This window comes from Rousettus aegyptiacus, unplaced genomic scaffold (genome assembly GCF_014176215.1).
Source record: "Rousettus aegyptiacus isolate mRouAeg1 unplaced genomic scaffold, mRouAeg1.p scaffold_m13_p_4, whole genome shotgun sequence".
Taxonomy (NCBI): Eukaryota; Metazoa; Chordata; class Mammalia; order Chiroptera; family Pteropodidae; genus Rousettus; species Rousettus aegyptiacus.
In genome coordinates this window covers 157,023,471-157,039,303 of record NW_023416307.1, presented here as the reverse complement: position 1 = coordinate 157,039,303, position 15,833 = coordinate 157,023,471, and the positions used below count along the sequence as shown (strand labels likewise).

Sequence of the window (15,833 nt, the reverse complement as noted above, 5' to 3'; positions counted from 1 at the left end):
CACGGGGGCTGTGCAGTCGCCTGAAACGATGACCGCTTAAACACAGTTCCTGGCACGTAGTAGGCGGTCAGTTTTCTTTTGTTGAATGAACTCGCTAAGAGAATGAATGAATAGGGTCGACAGGAGGGGAGCTTGGCTGAAGCGTGACCACCCCATCCCCCGGGACGTTCTGCTTCTGTGAATGCGAGGAGGGGATACCAGGCGCAGGACGCCCCGGGGCAGCCCTTCGCCGTAGGGCCCTGAAGCTCTGTGAGCGCGGATATAGGGGATCTAGGAGGGCGCCTTGTCCGGGCCCCAGGACGGGTCACAGCCGGTTGCGGGCAAGGCAAGCCCGCGGCGGCGCTGAGGCGGGGCGAGCGCCCGGGCGCCGATCTCCGGGCGCACGGGGCCGCGAGCGCGCCCGCGTACCTGTGGGGAGGGGTGGCGGAGGCGCGGCGCCTTTAAGCCTGGGCGCCGGCCCCGCGGCCCCGCCCCCCGGAGAACGCCTCGGCGCGCGGCCTCCCGAGCCGCCGTTTAATTGGGGCTGTCAGGCCGCGGCGCGCGCGGAGGGCCGGGCGGGACGGAGGCCGGGAGGCCGGGGCGGCGGGCGCGCAGCTCGGCAGGAGGCGGGCTCCCGGAGACGCGGCTGGGGCCCGCGCGGCCGGGGCGCCGTCCCTGGGCAGGGCTGCCCGGCCCCGGCCCCGGGCCACCCGCGCTCCTCATGAAAAACCAGCTCCGCGGCCCCCCAGCGCGGGCGCACATGTCGGCTTCGGGGGCGTCAGCGGCTGGGGGCACCGGGGCGGGGTCGGAACCGGGTGCGGGGTCCGGCGCGGGAGCGGCGACGGGTGCTGGAGCCATGCCGTGCAAGAGCGCCGAGTGGCTACAGGAGGAGCTGGAGGCGCGCGGCGGCGCGTCCCTGCTGCTGCTCGACTGCCGGCCGCACGAGCTCTTCGAGTCATCGCACATCGAGACCGCCATCAACCTGGCAATCCCGGGCCTCATGTTGCGCCGGCTGCGCAAGGGCAACCTGCCCATCCGCTCCATCATCCCCAACCACGCCGACAAGGAGCGCTTCGCCACGCGCTGCAAGGCGGCCACCGTGCTGCTCTATGACGAGGCCACGGCCGAGTGGCAGCCAGAACCTGGCGCTCCCGCCTCGGTGCTTGGCCTGCTCCTGCAAAAGCTGCGAGACGACGGCTGCCAGGCCTACTACCTCCAAGGTAAGGGCAGCGCCGAGACCCCCGTCCGGGATTAGGGCTCTGCCCTGGCTCCCTGACGCCCCTGCCGGAAGCTGCTTTCCTTCCACGCGCTCAGCCTGCCCCGCCGGCGCCACGTCGCCCCCAGCCCGCAGCCGCCCCTCCCGGGAGCCCGGCCCCCGTGGTGCGGGTTTAGCCTGGCGTGGTGGTCTCACCCCACACCCTCCCCCCACCCCGTACCCCTTCTTCGGCAAGATTCGAATGGGCTGAGCAAACTTTTTCCTGCCTGGGCTTTCCTTTTTAACTGTTGTTGGGGCCATGGCAGCGCCCAGGTTCCAGCTGAGCCCCTCGGAGGAGGGAGGGGCCCCTCCTGGTACCCCCAAAGGGGACAGGGAAACCAAGTCCAGCTCCTCCAGCCTGGAAAGCGTGTCCCCGGGAAGCCGGGGAGGAGACTGGACCCTTTCTCAGCACCATCCTGGCCTCCTGGGCAGAGACCATTTGAGTTGGGGGGACTCTGGGTATTCCCGCATGGGTCTCGCTGCTTGGGGATCACAGACTCTTGGAGGCGCTTGGGGCGGGGCTGTAAGCAATGTCCCTTGCCCCAACCCTGGTTTCCTGGTTTTCCCCAGGCCTGCCCCCTGCCTGCCGCCCCCAAACTTATGGGAGGGGGAGGCAGAGCTGGGGGGCAAGTGGCTGCAGCCGGTGTTTCCAATTAACATTCCAAAATGGCCTCTCGCTGGCAGCGGGGCGGGCAGTCGGGGAGGGGAGAGGAGGCCTGCGGCACCCTCGGGCGCAGGGCCCATGCCTAGCTGCAAGGCCGTCCCCATGTTTTATCCCTTAAAGCCCCCAGAGGCCCTCCCGCTCTGTGGATCCAAGGCCGGAGGGGTCTTGTGTTCTAAAGCGGGGCTCTGGAGAGGTGGAGCTGGGACCACTCTTATGAACCCGTGCCTGCTAGGGGCAAGGGCCAGCCAGTACCTTCACGCTGCCTGCCCTGACTGGTTGGGGATGGGGGCACACTTTGGACTCCCAGGCAGGAGGCCAGAGGCCTCTCTGACCCAGACACAGCTCTGGCTTCTGCGGTCTCACCTATAAGAGGGGTTTGCAAACCCTCAGGTGCTGGCCTGAGGTGGGTTTTCTGCCTTCCTTTACTACTGAGCAGTTTGGGAGCACCCATGGGTGCCAGGTGCACATAGGAGCCGCAGAAGAGGGGTGAGCTGGGGCCTGTCCTCGAGAGCCCTAAAGCTGGTAGTGTGGCTGAGGTGTTGAAGCCTTAGGGATATGGATATAGAGCTCCATCAGGCATGTTCCTTCGCCTCCGGGGGCCTCAGTTTCCTCATCTGTGATGTGGGTCATAGGACAGATGTGGCGAGAACAGGAGAAGGTGCACGTGTAACGTGCTTGGCACCGCCGACGGCGGCTGTCGCTGGTCATGGTGCCTGGCGTGGGGAGCCGTGGCCATCCTCGGTCTCGTGCGGCCCGTCTGCTCGGGGCACGGGCCGGTGGCGTCAGCAGTCTCTCACCCAGACCCTGTCTTGCCCTGGCCACAGGTGGTTTTAACAAGTTCCAGACAGAGTACTCAGAGCACTGCGAGACCAACGTGGACAGCTCGTCCTCGCCGAGCGGCTCGCCGCCCACCTCCGTGCTGGGCCTGGGGGGCCTCCGCATCAGCTCCGACTGCTCGGATGGGGAATCCGACCGAGAGCTGCCCAGTAGTGCCACCGAGTCGGACGGCAGCCCCGTGCCATCCAGCCAGCCGGCCTTCCCCGTCCAGATCCTGCCCTACCTCTACCTCGGCTGTGCCAAGGACTCCACCAACCTGGACGTGCTCGGCAAGTACGGCATCAAGTACATCCTCAACGTCACGCCCAACCTGCCCAACGCCTTCGAGCACGGCGGCGAGTTCACCTACAAGCAGATCCCCATCTCTGACCACTGGAGCCAGAACCTCTCCCAGTTCTTCCCCGAGGCCATCAGCTTCATCGGTAGGTGTTGCCGTGCTCTGGGCAGGAGGCGGGCAGGCGCGTCGAGGTGTGTACGGGACTCTGGGTGTCGCCTGCGCCTGACTAGGTCCCGCTGGGCCTGTCGAGGCCTGTGTGTGCCCTGCATGTGCCAGCGTGTGCCCATGGGTGTACCCATGCCTGCTCTGAGTCACCGAGGCCCTCAGGGCCGGAGCAGTCCCCTGAGTGCTGGGCTCCCTGCAGCTGTCGGCACCTCGTGGCCTCCACTGTCTAGCGCGGGTTTTTCTGGATCCGCTGTGTCGGGCTGAGCAAGCTGGAACATCACAGCTCCCAGGCCTCCCACTGCTCTGCATCACACCTCAGCACACGTGTCTCTCCAGGGTGGGGGTGTCACGTGCCTTTTGGGTTTTACTATATACCTGAGGGGGCTGAAGGGTGGTTCAGAGCCAAAGGCCTACCCAAAATAGGCAGCTGTTGGAATGCGGGGACCTGCTTGGAGTATAGGGGGTGTAGGAGGAATGTGGGGGGAGACTGCGGGAGGCCCCCCAGAGCAGCGTGTTCTGCTGTCTGTCTCGGAGTCCTCTGAGCCCCCCGCCTCCCCAGCCTCAGCTGACTCAGGCTCCATGAGTCGCCTTATCTCTGACCGCCGCCCCCCTGCTTCCTCCTCAGCCCGCTGGAGGCTGTTAGGCTGCGGGTCATCTTCCCCGGCCTCCCCTCTCACCCAGGGTGCAGGGAAGGGGCACAGATCACGCAAGCCCGGGGTTCTCTGAGCCTGGCGAGCCAGTGCTTCTGCCCAGCCCAGGACGGCGGCCGGGGTGGTGGGGTGGCCAGGGCGGTCTTCTGCTGGCGGCGGCGTCCGGGGGGGGGGGGGCGTTTTGGTGTCTGCTGGGCCGGGCTAGCTTTAATAACAGGAAGTGGGAGGCTTCCCAGCCTCATCCGCTTACTGGGAACCAAAACTAGGTGCCTGGCTGAGAGGAAGGAAGGAAGCTGGGGCCTGGGGGAGGGGCCGGAGCTCCCCAGCTCTGCCCGGGAGGACGTGGCCCAGGGTCTCCGGTGCTGCCTCAGCATCTGTCCTGCCCCCCCAGAGAAGGAGGGGAGTGGAGGGGGACCCCAGACTCCCCAGGGCTGGGCCTGGCTTGCAAGCGCCTTTATGCTTGAAGGCTCCTCTCCAGTTGGGGAGGGGGACAGAACAGGGTGTAAGGGTAGGTGGGAGCCTTGTTCCCCATCTGACAAGTGAAGGGATTGATGCCCAAGCATCCCATAGGACACATGGGACAGGATCCAGCCCCAGCCCCCCCCCCACCGAGCCACACCCTGAGAGGGCTAAAAATAAAGCCGGTGGAAGTGGTTTCACTTTGGATCACCTAGGAGTGGGCTTGGGGGCCAGGCGTCGCTCGCCTCCGCCACCCCCTTCCGCCCCAAATCTCAGGGCCGGACCACAGGGCTCTACACGACGCCGCACTATCTACCCCTTTCCCAGCTAGCCTTGTCCCCCCTTAGTCCCCACGCCTAGACGAAGCACCTAGTGCGCACTTAGCCCTGGGCACCCTCAGACGGAGGCGGGGAGGGGAAGCTGCCGGCTGGGGGCCGTGAGCAGCGGGTGAGAACTGAGCCTGTGACTCAGCTTGTAGGGGTGCGCTGGCCCCGGGGGGCTCAGTCGGGGAGTGGGGAGCTTCGGGGCGCCAGGGCTGCCTCTTGTTCATCTGCGCCCCGGCATGGTGTGGCGCAGAGCGGGGCAGCTGCCCGAGGGGCCGGTGGAGGAGAGATCACAGGACTGGCTCGTTTAGTGGCTTGGCCAGAATTCGTTGAGCTCCTAAAGTGAGGAGAGTTTCGGGTGGGGCACAGGAGTCTGAGACCAGCACTGGGGGGAGCTGGGGAGGGGGGAGGGGGAGGGGAGAGTTGGCGGAATCTGGTTGGCTGTGGTCGGAGATGTCTCTGGCACGTGGGTCTGCTGGGGGGAGCCTGGTAAGTGGGGTGGGTTTCCCCACTTAAGGAACCTTGCGTGCGGCCCTTGTCTCGTCCCTGGCTATTTGAGAGCAAGACTAAGGCCCGAGGGACCGGCTGGGCAAGGCAGGGCTGAGTACAGAGTCGGGCCTCTATTCCACTGTGGAGGAGCCCCCCAGGCCTCTTTGCCAGGAGGCTCTCGGGGGTGCCCATGGGGTACATCAGAACAAGCTGAGCCCCACCCCCCGGTCGTGAGCTGGCTGTGGTGGGTGAGACGAGTTTGGAGGAGCTTCTGTGTGACCTTGGGCTCGTCACTCTGTCTCATTTATAAAATTAGCTTACTAGCTAGCCATGGTGCGGATGACCTGAGAGGGTACAGGTGTCACCCTCCGAAGTCGAGCACACCACTGTAGCAGCAGTAGGATGAGCAGTGATTAAGTCATCACGGTCACTCGTTTGTGGCACGGTCGCTTGGCTCGGGTCCTTAGAAGAGCACTGTTAGTAATGGGACCCATCGTGTAGATGAGCAGATCGGGGCACGGGAACGTCCAGGGATTCGGCGCTAATGAGCGGCAGAGCCCTCTCCCCTGTCATCCTCTGCTCCAGGTCACTGTCCCACCCACCAGGGCCCTCGAGAACCGGCAGCGCCAGCCAGTGGCCATGCCACCCCCGCGCCCCAGCCCTGCCCTCTGTGGCTCCTCGCAGGCGGCGCCTCCCTGACCCATGCCTGTGTGTTTCAGACGAGGCCCGCTCCAAGAAGTGTGGCGTCCTGGTGCACTGCCTGGCAGGCATCAGCCGCTCGGTGACGGTCACTGTGGCCTACCTGATGCAGAAGATGAACCTGTCACTCAACGACGCCTATGACTTTGTCAAGAGGAAAAAGTCCAACATCTCGCCCAACTTCAACTTCATGGGGCAGCTGCTGGACTTCGAGCGGACGCTAGGGCTGCGCAGCCCGTGCGACAACCACAGCCCCGGCGAGCAGCTCTACTTCTCCACGCCCGCCAACCACAGCCTGTTCCCGCTCAACACCCTGGAGTCCACGTGAGGCCGGGGCGCCGGCGGGCCGGACGCGGCCCGCGCCCAGAGGCCCGGGCTGACGGGCGGCCGGCACGGCGAGGCCTCCGTCTGCGGGACTCTCTGGAGGGGCCTCTCGGCACCCAGACGCAGCTGCAGGAGCCCACCGGGGCCTCAGCCTTGCCCTAAGACACTCTGTTCTGCTGGCGGCCCAGGCGGTTTGGCTACTTTTTAAAGACATTCACGGGCCTGAGTTTACTTTTTACTTTCGGCAGGTAAATCCATCCTCCCTGGAGCAGAGCGTGTTCACAGTCTTCTCGACTTTTGTTTTTTTAATGAAAAGTGTTATTCTGAGGCTACATGCAGCAGCGGGTTGTATACACCAGTATTTCACCCTTTCTTGATCCTGCGAGAGAGAGAGAAGTGTTCTCAGTTTTGTTTTTCTTCCTATTTCAAAAGGCAATTATCATTGTCGGTTTTTTTTAATGGAAAAGACAAACCCCGTGTTGATCTTGACCAAATGCGTTTTGCACACGTGCGAAGCCTCCGTTCTGCAGCAGGCCCCCCGCGAGCGGGCAGCTTGCTGCCACCGCAGCCTCAGACCCTGGCCGTGGCCACATGTCCCACGTGGCCCAGCCCACCGCGGCCCTGCGTCAGCCAGACAGGTGGCCTTTGCATTCTCCGCCCTCCCAGCCGCCCCTCCGAGGTCCCTGCTGACCCCCCCAAGGCAGGAGATGAGGGCGCCGCAGCTGGAGGAGGGGACCACGCAGCAGCAGCATTAGCCCTTCGGGCTCGGCCCCTGGGCGGGCCTGGGCCCTGGGCCTACACACCCACTACTCTGTCTCTCTGTCTCTCTCTCTCACTGAGAGTGCAGGCCCAGCGGCTGGGGGAAGCGAGGCGGTGGGGGCCCAGCCCTGCTCCCCAAGTTTCCGTCCCTCACCCTGGCTGTTGCTCTGGTTCAGCTGCCACGCCCGGCCCCCTCGTCCCCGTGGCAGCCTGCCCAGCCCCCAGCCAGCCCATGCCTCCCACTGCCAGGAACCTCGCCGCCATTTCGGTCCCAGGGCCAGCGCAGACGGCGCGAGGATGGACAGGTGGAAGGGTCGTGGGGCGCTGTCCACCGCCCCTACCCGCCGTGTCCTCAGAACCAAGCCACGGATTCCGTTATCCTCCTCCAGCCTCGGCTCTACCAGGCGTCGGGGCTGCGTGGGGGCGGGGCGGGGGGTGGGGGCAGCGGGCTGCGCCCCGAGCAAGCCAGCACTGGCCCGTGAGCGAGGCCCGGCCCCTCTGCCCCCCTGCATCTTACCTCACAGGGGTTGTTTTCAGGGATTCCTTAAGGCCGCAGATTAAAATCTTGCCAGTCGAGAAATTGACAAAAAGCTTCCATGCTGTACATGGTTCTCTTTCTCTCTTTTACTTTTAAAAAGGAAGACTCAGAAAGATGCATCGGATTTGTGTAAATGAGGGTATGCCAAGAGGGTGGCCAGTTTTGCTTTATGATGTTATGAAGGAAAATTCGTGACCCTACATATATACACACACACATACATATATATATATCCCGAACCAGCAACGGGACTTTGTTTATATTGCAAATAAATATTATTTTTTCTTTAAGATGCGTTGTGTCTGACCCGGGCCGCGGGCGGCGGGAGGCGGGGAGGTGCGCGGGCCGGCTTCCCCGCGCCAGCGGCTGGGGCCTGCCCGCCGCCACTCGCTTTGATTGATCAGAGGCGCCCATGGCCAGAAGAGCAGCCAGGCCCCTGGGAGAAGCTGGGCGTGGGCACTTTCCCAGCGCCCGGGCCCTGGCACGCAAGGGCATCGGCTTTCTCTGGGGGCTTTTGCCGATCGGTTGACGGGAGATGGAGGCTTAGAGAGGTTCCACGGACCAATGTCCCACAGCTGAGCCTCTGCTCACCTGGAGTCGCCGAGGCTGCCTGCCTGGACGTTGTCGAGGGGGCCACAGGTCTCTGTCCCCTGCAGCCTCGAGCCCTGGCCCTTTCTCTTGCTGCTTCTGGGGGCGAGACGGGGTACGCGTTTCTCACTTTCTCCCCTTGCCCCCGAAGGCCCTGGGACACCAGCGGGGCGTGAAGCCTGGTCAGGGATGAGTCAGCCCTGCTTTTCTCCCTCCAACAGGTTCCTTGGCCTCCCCGAGCCTCAGTTTCCATCTCTGCAAAGTGGGCCCAATCACACCCAGATGGCCAGTGCTCTTGTTTGTTTCTTGGTCTGAGCCTTGGCCTACACGGAGGGATCGGCCACTCTGGCTTCTCCCGGGAAGGTGACCTTCTGCCATCCGAGCAGGCCCCTCGAGGGGCTCCAGGCCAGAGCATGGAGCAGGGAAGGAGCCTGGAGCAGGATGGCGGCCATGGCTGGGGGGAGTGGGGCCCCACGTCACCGATGGGGAAGCGGAGGTCAGAGGGGCTTATGTCTCTCCTTTGCCTCTAGCCGGATTGAGTGAGTGAGCCCCAGCCCGGGACCAGGAGGCCTGGGGGCTGACTCAGTCTCCCCATCTCTGCCCCTCACCTGGCTTTGTCACTGCCACTGTGAGCAGCGCTGGACTGGCCTCGGGTGGGTGGGCAGGCGGGCGAGCAGGGCTGGGAGCATGAGGGCGACTCAGCCCCTTCCCAGGGACTCCCACTGAGCTGTCCAGGCTCTATCCCTGCCCCATCTCTGCCTGAGTGACCCCTGACCGGAGCAGTCACACTTCCACCTGTGTGATGACAGGCAACGGGCAGGGCCTGTGAGCAAAGGGCCTTGGGTTCGAATCCCAGCCGTGCGGCTGCCGGCTCCTCACCCCTCTCTCGGCCTCCGCGTCTGACAATGGGGGAACCCCGCTGCATGGCCGGCAAGCCTGGCGGAGGGAGCGCGGGGTTCTCACGGCGTAGGCAAAGGCGGGGTGCTACTTTTGCTCCTGGGCTTCCTCGGGGCTCTGGTCCTTCTGTGCCAGGGGCAGGCCAGGGGGTGGGGGCCTGAGCGGGCAAAGACTGGGCCTTTGTTTCCTGTCGCTGCCCTCCGCCAGGCCCGGGGAGGCCCGCGGGTGCCGGCCCGGGGGCTGGGCCCTCGACAGGCTGAGTAAGTGCCTGGCAGTGCCAGTGTGCCCAAGCACAGGATGGAAGGAGGCAGTCCTCAAGAGAGAGGCCACCCCCACAGCGCCCCAACCCCCCAAGGCCAGGCGACCTGTCTGACCCTCGGCGTCCTCATCTATAGAAATTTGCACCTCAGCACTGTGCCCGGCTGGGGTTCCCTTCTGCTGAGAACAGAGGATCCGGCCGTGGCTGGATGGCTCCCTCTGTGACCTCAGGTCCTCGCTCTGTGACCTTGGGCTAGGTCGTGCTTACTTTGGACTTGTTTCCACCCGGTCCTCAGGTTTTTGCTCCGTGGTCCCTCTGATCTGCCTCGCGGTCCACTCTGAGGTCCTGTTATTCCTCGCTGCTCCTGCTGAGCTGTCCCCCATGGGCCCTGTCCATCCCAGGCCATCTCTGGCTGAGACCCTCGGCGCCCGTGCCCCCTGAGCTCCCGGACACCGGCTCTCTGGGGTGGAATCTGCTGGTCTCTCTGTCCTATCTCTCTCCTCCTGACCCTGCTGGCCCCGCGCCTCCTTTGGGTCCCTGTTTCCCGTCTTCGTCTCAGCCTGGTTCCTAGGGACCCACCCGTTCATTTCTTAGCTACTTCTTAGCATTCTCATGGGAGGAGGGTCTGAGCTGCTCACTCGCTGTCTCGCTGGCTCGCTGGCACATTCATCCCACAGCCATTTCCTGTCCCAGCCGGGCCCTGGACCCTGAGGAGCGGGAACATGCCCCGGGGAAGTTCAGTGATGTCAGGCTGGGTTGCAGGATAATGGAGCCCTCACCTCGTCCTCTCATAAATGAATCAGGTGCAGTGACTCAGGCTGGACACGAGAAGGAACTTGTAGCACCGCGGAGCGGTTCCCTAAGGTGGGTCTGCTCTGCGCCTGGGGGCGGGGGAGGCAGCACTCGGGAGAGTGGCCACCCCGCCCTCCCCAGGGCCCTGGCCAGAGTGCAGTCGCAGGCATCCTCGGGGATGGGGCAGGAGGGGGCGGGCAGCGAGGCCATGCTGGCAGCTGCCCCCTCCTCTGAGCCGCCTGGCTCACGCAGGCCTGCCCCCAACACTGTCCGCGCTGGGCCTGCCCTTCGTGTCCTGTGGCTGTCGCCAAAAATACCAGCCTTGACACCCAAACCCTGACAGAAGCCAGAGAGCCTGATGGGGGAGCCGGGTGCCTCTGGAGAACGGATGCCAGCGTGCCCACCGCTGGGCGCCCCAGGAGCCGAGGTTGCAGGAGGGGGTGTCTGGCCCACCGCTGGGTGCCCCAGGAGCCGAGGTTGCAGGAGGGGGTGTCTGGCCTGATTTTTTGGCATATTTCCCCAGCTTGCTCTGGGCCTCACCTGGGCACAGCCCTCTCATGTCCTTCCAGAGTCTTCCGGGGACCGATCCCATCTGTCTCCTCATACCCAGAAGACCTGACGGGCAGGGTAAGTTCAGAATCGTCCTGCTCCCCCGAACCCCGAGCGGATGCGGTGGCACAGAGTGGGACATGGTGGACGTTAGGCCTCCGCACCCTGCTGCCCCGAGTCTTTCCACCCAAGTCCTGCCTCCCCCACTGGGCTGGGAGCCTTCTGCCTCTGGCTCCGTGAAGGACATGCGCGCGTATACACACACACGTGCGCGCGCACACACACGCACGTGCGCACACACACATGCGCACACATGCACACACAGCCCCCTCATTTCCCACACAGAACAAGCCCATGCAGGTCTCCCAGTGATGGAGGAGCCGCCTGCCTCTGACTCCAGCCTCCTCTGCTCAGGGCGTGGCCCGAGTGAGGTCATCCCTTCCCAGACATAGCCATTAAAGACCATCATTAGCAACTCTCCCGAGGTAAGATGAGTCCCATTGTCTCCAGAGGGTCAGATGAGCCCCAGCAGGTGACATGAGCCCCTCCCGGGGCACTGTGCTCAGGCAGCCAGCCCCCTTCCCAGGGCTGCCCACCGTGCACCTCCAAGGGACATCACCCACCCCACAGCTCCTGTGCATCTGGACTCTCCATCGGCCTCTCCGCACCCACTCCTCCTCCTCCAGCCTGGATCCTACCACCCCTGCTGCAGGCGAGGGAGAAGCCGCAGCCCCTTCTCAGGGCCGAATGGACCAGGGGACGCGGGGCTGTGGTCCAGGGGACAAAAGCTTTGAGCCCAGTGCTGACAGGGTCTGGTTGTCGCTAGAAAGATCCCTTAGTGCCAAGTGGAGAATAGCCTGAGGGGCAGGTGTGCAGGACGGGGGACAGCGGAGAGGCTGGGTCGGTCAGCAGGGGGGCGATGGGGACCGGCCCTCTGCGGTGCAGGAGGAGAGCGTGAGAGGGGGACCAGCCGGGCTCGAGCCTCACGAGGGACAGAGGGTCCCAGCGTGCCTGGCTCCACATCCAGGACCCGGACGCCAGCCGCCACGCCAGGACCTGCGTGGCTTCACGGTGGGACCCTGCACACCCCCGCGTTGAACGCCCAGAGGGAGGCAGGGATCCCCAGGGTCCTCCCTCGCCCTGGACACTCCTCCCCAGCACAGCACGGCCCCGGCGGCCACTCTGAGCCTGTGCGGCGGGGGCAAGAACCGTGGTCTGAGGGGAGAAGGTGGGGAGAAGGGCCCTCCTCTCAGCGGGGGCCTTGGGGCTGAGAGTCCCGGCCTTCGCGCTGACTTCGCCGTGACCCCTTCCGCAGAGGGCGCCCCCCGGGGCCAGCCACCACCTATGCCGTGCGCTGCGTGAGCCCGAGCGAGCCTCCTCTCCCACCCAGTCTTCGGGCTCCCTGTTTGCACCAGCAAGAAATGAGAATAACGACCCCAAGGGACCTGGTTCTCAGACCAGGGACTTGGCTCTGTCCCAAGGGCTGGACAGCCTGGCATCAGGAGTAGCCTGGAAGGCAGTGCCAGCCCGAGAGGAAAAGGCTGGAGTCTAGAGCTGGGGGTGGGGGCTGGGGCAGGGCGCCTGACTGGGGTGCGGCGGGCCAGGCCGCGCCCCTCCCTGCCCCAGCAGACCCCTTTGCTGCAGCCCCTTGAGGACACTTGTTCCTTACACCCCTCGCCCAGAAGGGTCCCTTGGTCCCAGGGCCCAGAGGCATTTAAGGTGCCACCAAGCAGGATCCCCCCAGTGCGCCGTGGCCCCTGGTCACAGCTCCACGGTCCACCCCGCCCTGCTCCCGGCCTGGGCCTGGGGATGGTCCGATCACGATTCCACGTGTCCTCCTGGGGCTGCTGGATGCACCTGCTTCTCAGTCTGCTCCCTCCCCCTGCATTTCTTTGCAAGAATTCCTACCTTGTTGCCCAAAGACCCTCCTCCCAGGCTTTGCGATCCCCAAGCCCAGCCGGCCCCAGCTTCACACCTGTGTGGACTCGAGCCCGAGGCTTGACTGGGGCCTGCAGAGCCTAGCACGGGGGGCTGGGGACGGCGGCCCTGGTGTGTGACAGTGGGAGCAAAGGCCGGGCTCATGCTGTCCTCGGGGCCTGGAGCCTGGCGCCTGCTGCCCTCTCCCCTGCTCCTGGGAGGACAGGAGGCTGGACACCACCACCCCACCTGCTCTCGGCGCTCAGCTGGCCTGGGCTCGTCACCGGCCCATCTGCGGCCCGGGCCGGGCCTTCGGGAGCAGCGTTTTCTGGTTTCCAGGCTCCTTCCTTGGGTCTTATGCCCAGAGGTGGCATTTCCGGGACCAGCGCCCGGGCTCCATTTTCCCGGCAGGCTCTGAAGGGAACGCTGGGCTGTTAGGGTTCCACGTGGGGCTGTCGCTGCAGCGGAAGGGCAGCTGCCCCCCATGGCGGCGGCACCTGGGCGTTCCGTTGACATGTCTGATCCTCTGGCAGAAACAGTAATAGTAATAACCGACACACAAGTGCGGCCCCAGCCCTGGGCCAGCGCGCCCTGCCGGCCTGACTGACAACTCGTTCAGTCCTCCCCGCAGCCCTCGGAGGCGGGGGCTGGATGGTGCCCAGTGGGCAGACGAGGAGATGAGACAGACAGCAGCAGGGCCAGGAGGGCCGAGCTGACTCGGGAGCCCCTGCTGTCGAGGGCGAGGGCGGCTTGGGGCCTCTGAGCCTTTGACCTCCCCTGATCCCCACACCGCCTGGGCTCCTGCAGGCGCCAGCCCCAGGAAAGCAGCTTCTCGGGGGAGGGAGTACGCAGCCCCCTTTCTGAAGGGTTTGGGCTGCGTCTGGGGTGGGGGCGGGGTCCCCTGAGCCGGGTAGGGGGGCAGAGGAGGCAGCAGCTCAGGAGGCTGGCGACAGTGTTGAGTCTGGGCTGTCCAGAGGCGCACGGGCTGGAGGGGTGGAGACGTGGGGAAACCCCAGCCGAACAGGCAAGGCAGTCCGGGAGGATGTGCAGAGAAGAGGGTACCCTGTCGGTGAAGAACTTCCTGCCGTTCTGGGCCCCCGCCCCGGAATTCTCTGTGGCCACCTCTGCCTACTGTTTCCCGAGCTGAGAGGCTTCTTCCCCCAGGGCCCTCCCGCCTCCTCCCTCCGCAGGGGCTCTGGCGCCTCCTCCGGCTCCCGTGGCCCTCTGTGCAGCCCCGTCCCTTGGAGGCCTTGCTGGGCAGGGTGCTGGGCCCAGCTGGGCATCATCAGCCCTTCGGGCCACTGTCTGGAGCACCTCTGGGGACTTGCCCAGCTCTGAGTGTCAGGCCCATGTGACCCTGTGTGACCTGTGCATCCCGGAGCACACGCCTCACTGAATCCTCAGGTGTCCAGGTGTTGCTGATTCTGCACCCGCTCAGGCCTTTGGTGGTGCCCAGGATGGGGGGTGGGGGGCTGGCGTCTCTGCCCCACTGCCTGGACCTCCTGCCCCCGCCGCCCGTCCCCACCGCCTCGGTGCCCACCGGGATCGCCCGCCTCCCCTTCGGCTCCAGACAAGGGTCTGGCGGCTCCTGTTTATAAATATCTGCCACGGCCACCGCTAAGTGGAGAGGTCTAGAGGCCACGCTAATTGATTAATTAAACCCTCTCGGTTAATTAGCTCCATCTCTCCGGGGGAAAAAAGTCTCACACTGGAGCCAGAGCCTCCTCTGGGCTGGGGGAGGGTTCAATTAGCCCGGGTCAGGCTGAGCCCGATGCCAGCCGCTAGGGGCACGGAGAGGCCGGCCGAGAGTGTTTCTGGGCCCTGGGGCCAGTGGGTCGTGGGGGCCGGGGAGAAGGGGGCCCCGCTTCGGCCTGGATGGGCCACTCCTCATGACCTCTGCCCAGCCTCCTGCTCTTCACCTGAGCCTCAGCGGCCAGAGGACCTGGGGGGAGAGGGAGAAGGTGGACGGGAGGGGCAGCTGAGGGAGACTCCGAATCCTGGGCGGCGAGGGCCCTGAATGGCAGCACAAGGCCTAGAGCTTCCTCTGGACGCGGGAGGCCGTGGCAGCTTAGAAGTTTGAGGAGGGACCTCATCAGGTTTGGGTTTGGGAAAGATCTCGGGCTAGCAGCTCAGGGGAGAATGGATTGGAGGGGGAGGTCGGGGGCGGGAGCTGGCCAGGAGGGGGCATCCAGTGTCAGAGAGGAGGGGGGTCCGTCAGGTGTGGGGGCGTGTGAGGAGGAGGTTCTGGCCTGGGCATCAGCAGAGCGGCTAGTTCCGTGGGGCCTGGGACCACCCGAGTCCCTTCTGTGGGCCTCCTGCTTGGCATCTGCAAGGCGGGCGAGTTTCCTGAGGCCCCGGCCTCCGGGCGTGAATGTCACTGACACGTTTCCTTGCCCCCGGGACAAAGCGCCTTCTTTCCCGCACCCCGCACCCCCCCCCCCAGCTCTCCGTGGCGCTCGTGGGCCTCTTGCCTGCACTGTTCACACATCTGCAAAGAGCAGAACCCAGCCCCCAGCATGGGGGAGCCCCATTCATGCAGTATAGTGAAGCCAGACGGGAGAGCTCAGGGGAGGGGGTACCGCCGTGGCCGGCAGGTACCTGGGCCCAGCCGGCCTGGGACGGGGAAACGCCCGGGAGCTCAGGACACTCCGACCGCCCCAGGCAGCGGGCAGGGCTGCATGCAGCCTTGGCGCGACGCCCGCTCCGGGCCGGTCCCGCCGCTCCCTGAGCGGCTGCCCAAGTGGGAACAATGACCCTTTCACGTCACGCCTCCTCCAGTCACAGCAACTTTGGCGCCGCAGGACAAAGGGGCCGTTTCATCATTGTTGGGCTGGATCAACAGCCCGCCTGCCTGGGCCCCGCTGCCCCCGCCCAGCCCAGGCCGGGCTCAGAGGCCGACGCTGTCTCCCCATCCGGCCCAGCCACGGCCATCCCGGAGTCCCACCTCACCTGCCTTACCTTTCCGTCTGGGCTTAGTCAGCGCTGAGTCGAAGCGAGCAGTCCCAGGCGAGGATGCCAGGCTCCGCGGCCCCCATGCGTCCCCTGCCCAGCCTTGGGCTCCCAGTCCGCGGGAAGGGGCCAGGTGAGATGTCTCCCCGGCTCCACCCCCTCTGAACCCTGAGGAGTGGGACTTTCCGCTTGTGCTCCTGTCCCCAGCCAGGGCTGGCCCCCCCTGAGAGCAGAGGTGTGGAAGGGCCCCTGGCCCGAGGGGCGGGGAAAGCAGAGGAGGCTTCTCGGTGGAGCCCTCACCAGGACCCCGCCTGGCCTCTGTTCCCAGGGGCCTTCCACGGCGCCGCCTGGCTCAAGGCCCCCTTTTGCTCATCCTTGGGCATCGGCCTTCCACGGGCACCTGGCTGTGCGGAGGGCTGGGACCTTCCCAGGCAGGTCTCCTCCCGCATGCGGCCCCACCTCTG

General features: G+C 65.3%; 1 protein-coding gene and 1 long non-coding RNA gene across 3 annotated transcripts; both read left to right on the top strand.

Annotated features, from left to right (window-relative positions):
- Positions 1–541: 541 nt before the first annotated feature.
- On the top strand, positions 542–7,708 carry DUSP7 (dual specificity phosphatase 7). The gene is made up of 3 exons (XM_016133205.2): positions 542–1,199; positions 2,723–3,157; positions 5,818–7,708. Exons 1-3 carry the CDS (start codon positions 701–703, stop codon positions 6,123–6,125), a joined length of 1,242 nt encoding a protein of 413 aa, XP_015988691.1. The 5' UTR covers positions 542–700; the 3' UTR covers positions 6,126–7,708.
- Positions 7,709–9,869: 2,161 nt separating this feature from the next.
- On the top strand, positions 9,870–14,564 carry LOC118601770. Of its 2 annotated transcripts, none has more exons than XR_004950590.1 (3): positions 9,870–10,026; positions 10,524–10,581; positions 10,849–14,564. It is a non-coding gene; the product is annotated as an uncharacterized LOC118601770 (long non-coding RNA). The 2 variants fall into 2 exon arrangements; XR_004950591.1 differs by lacking the exon at positions 9,870–10,026 and adding an exon at positions 10,304–10,430.
- The last annotated feature ends 1,269 nt before the right edge of the window (positions 14,565–15,833 follow it).

Bases quoted from the DNA above. Each gene is read 5' to 3' on its own strand.
- DUSP7 (XM_016133205.2), top strand. From the start codon at position 701: ATGAAAAACCAGCTCCGCGGCCCCCCAGCGCGGGCGCACATGTCGGCT. The intron at 1,200-2,722 runs GTAAGGGCAGCG...CCCTGGCCACAG, and splicing joins CCAGGCCTACTACCTCCAAG to GTGGTTTTAACAAGTTCCAG. The intron at 3,158-5,817 runs GTAGGTGTTGCC...TGTGTGTTTCAG, and splicing joins CGAGGCCATCAGCTTCATCG to ACGAGGCCCGCTCCAAGAAG.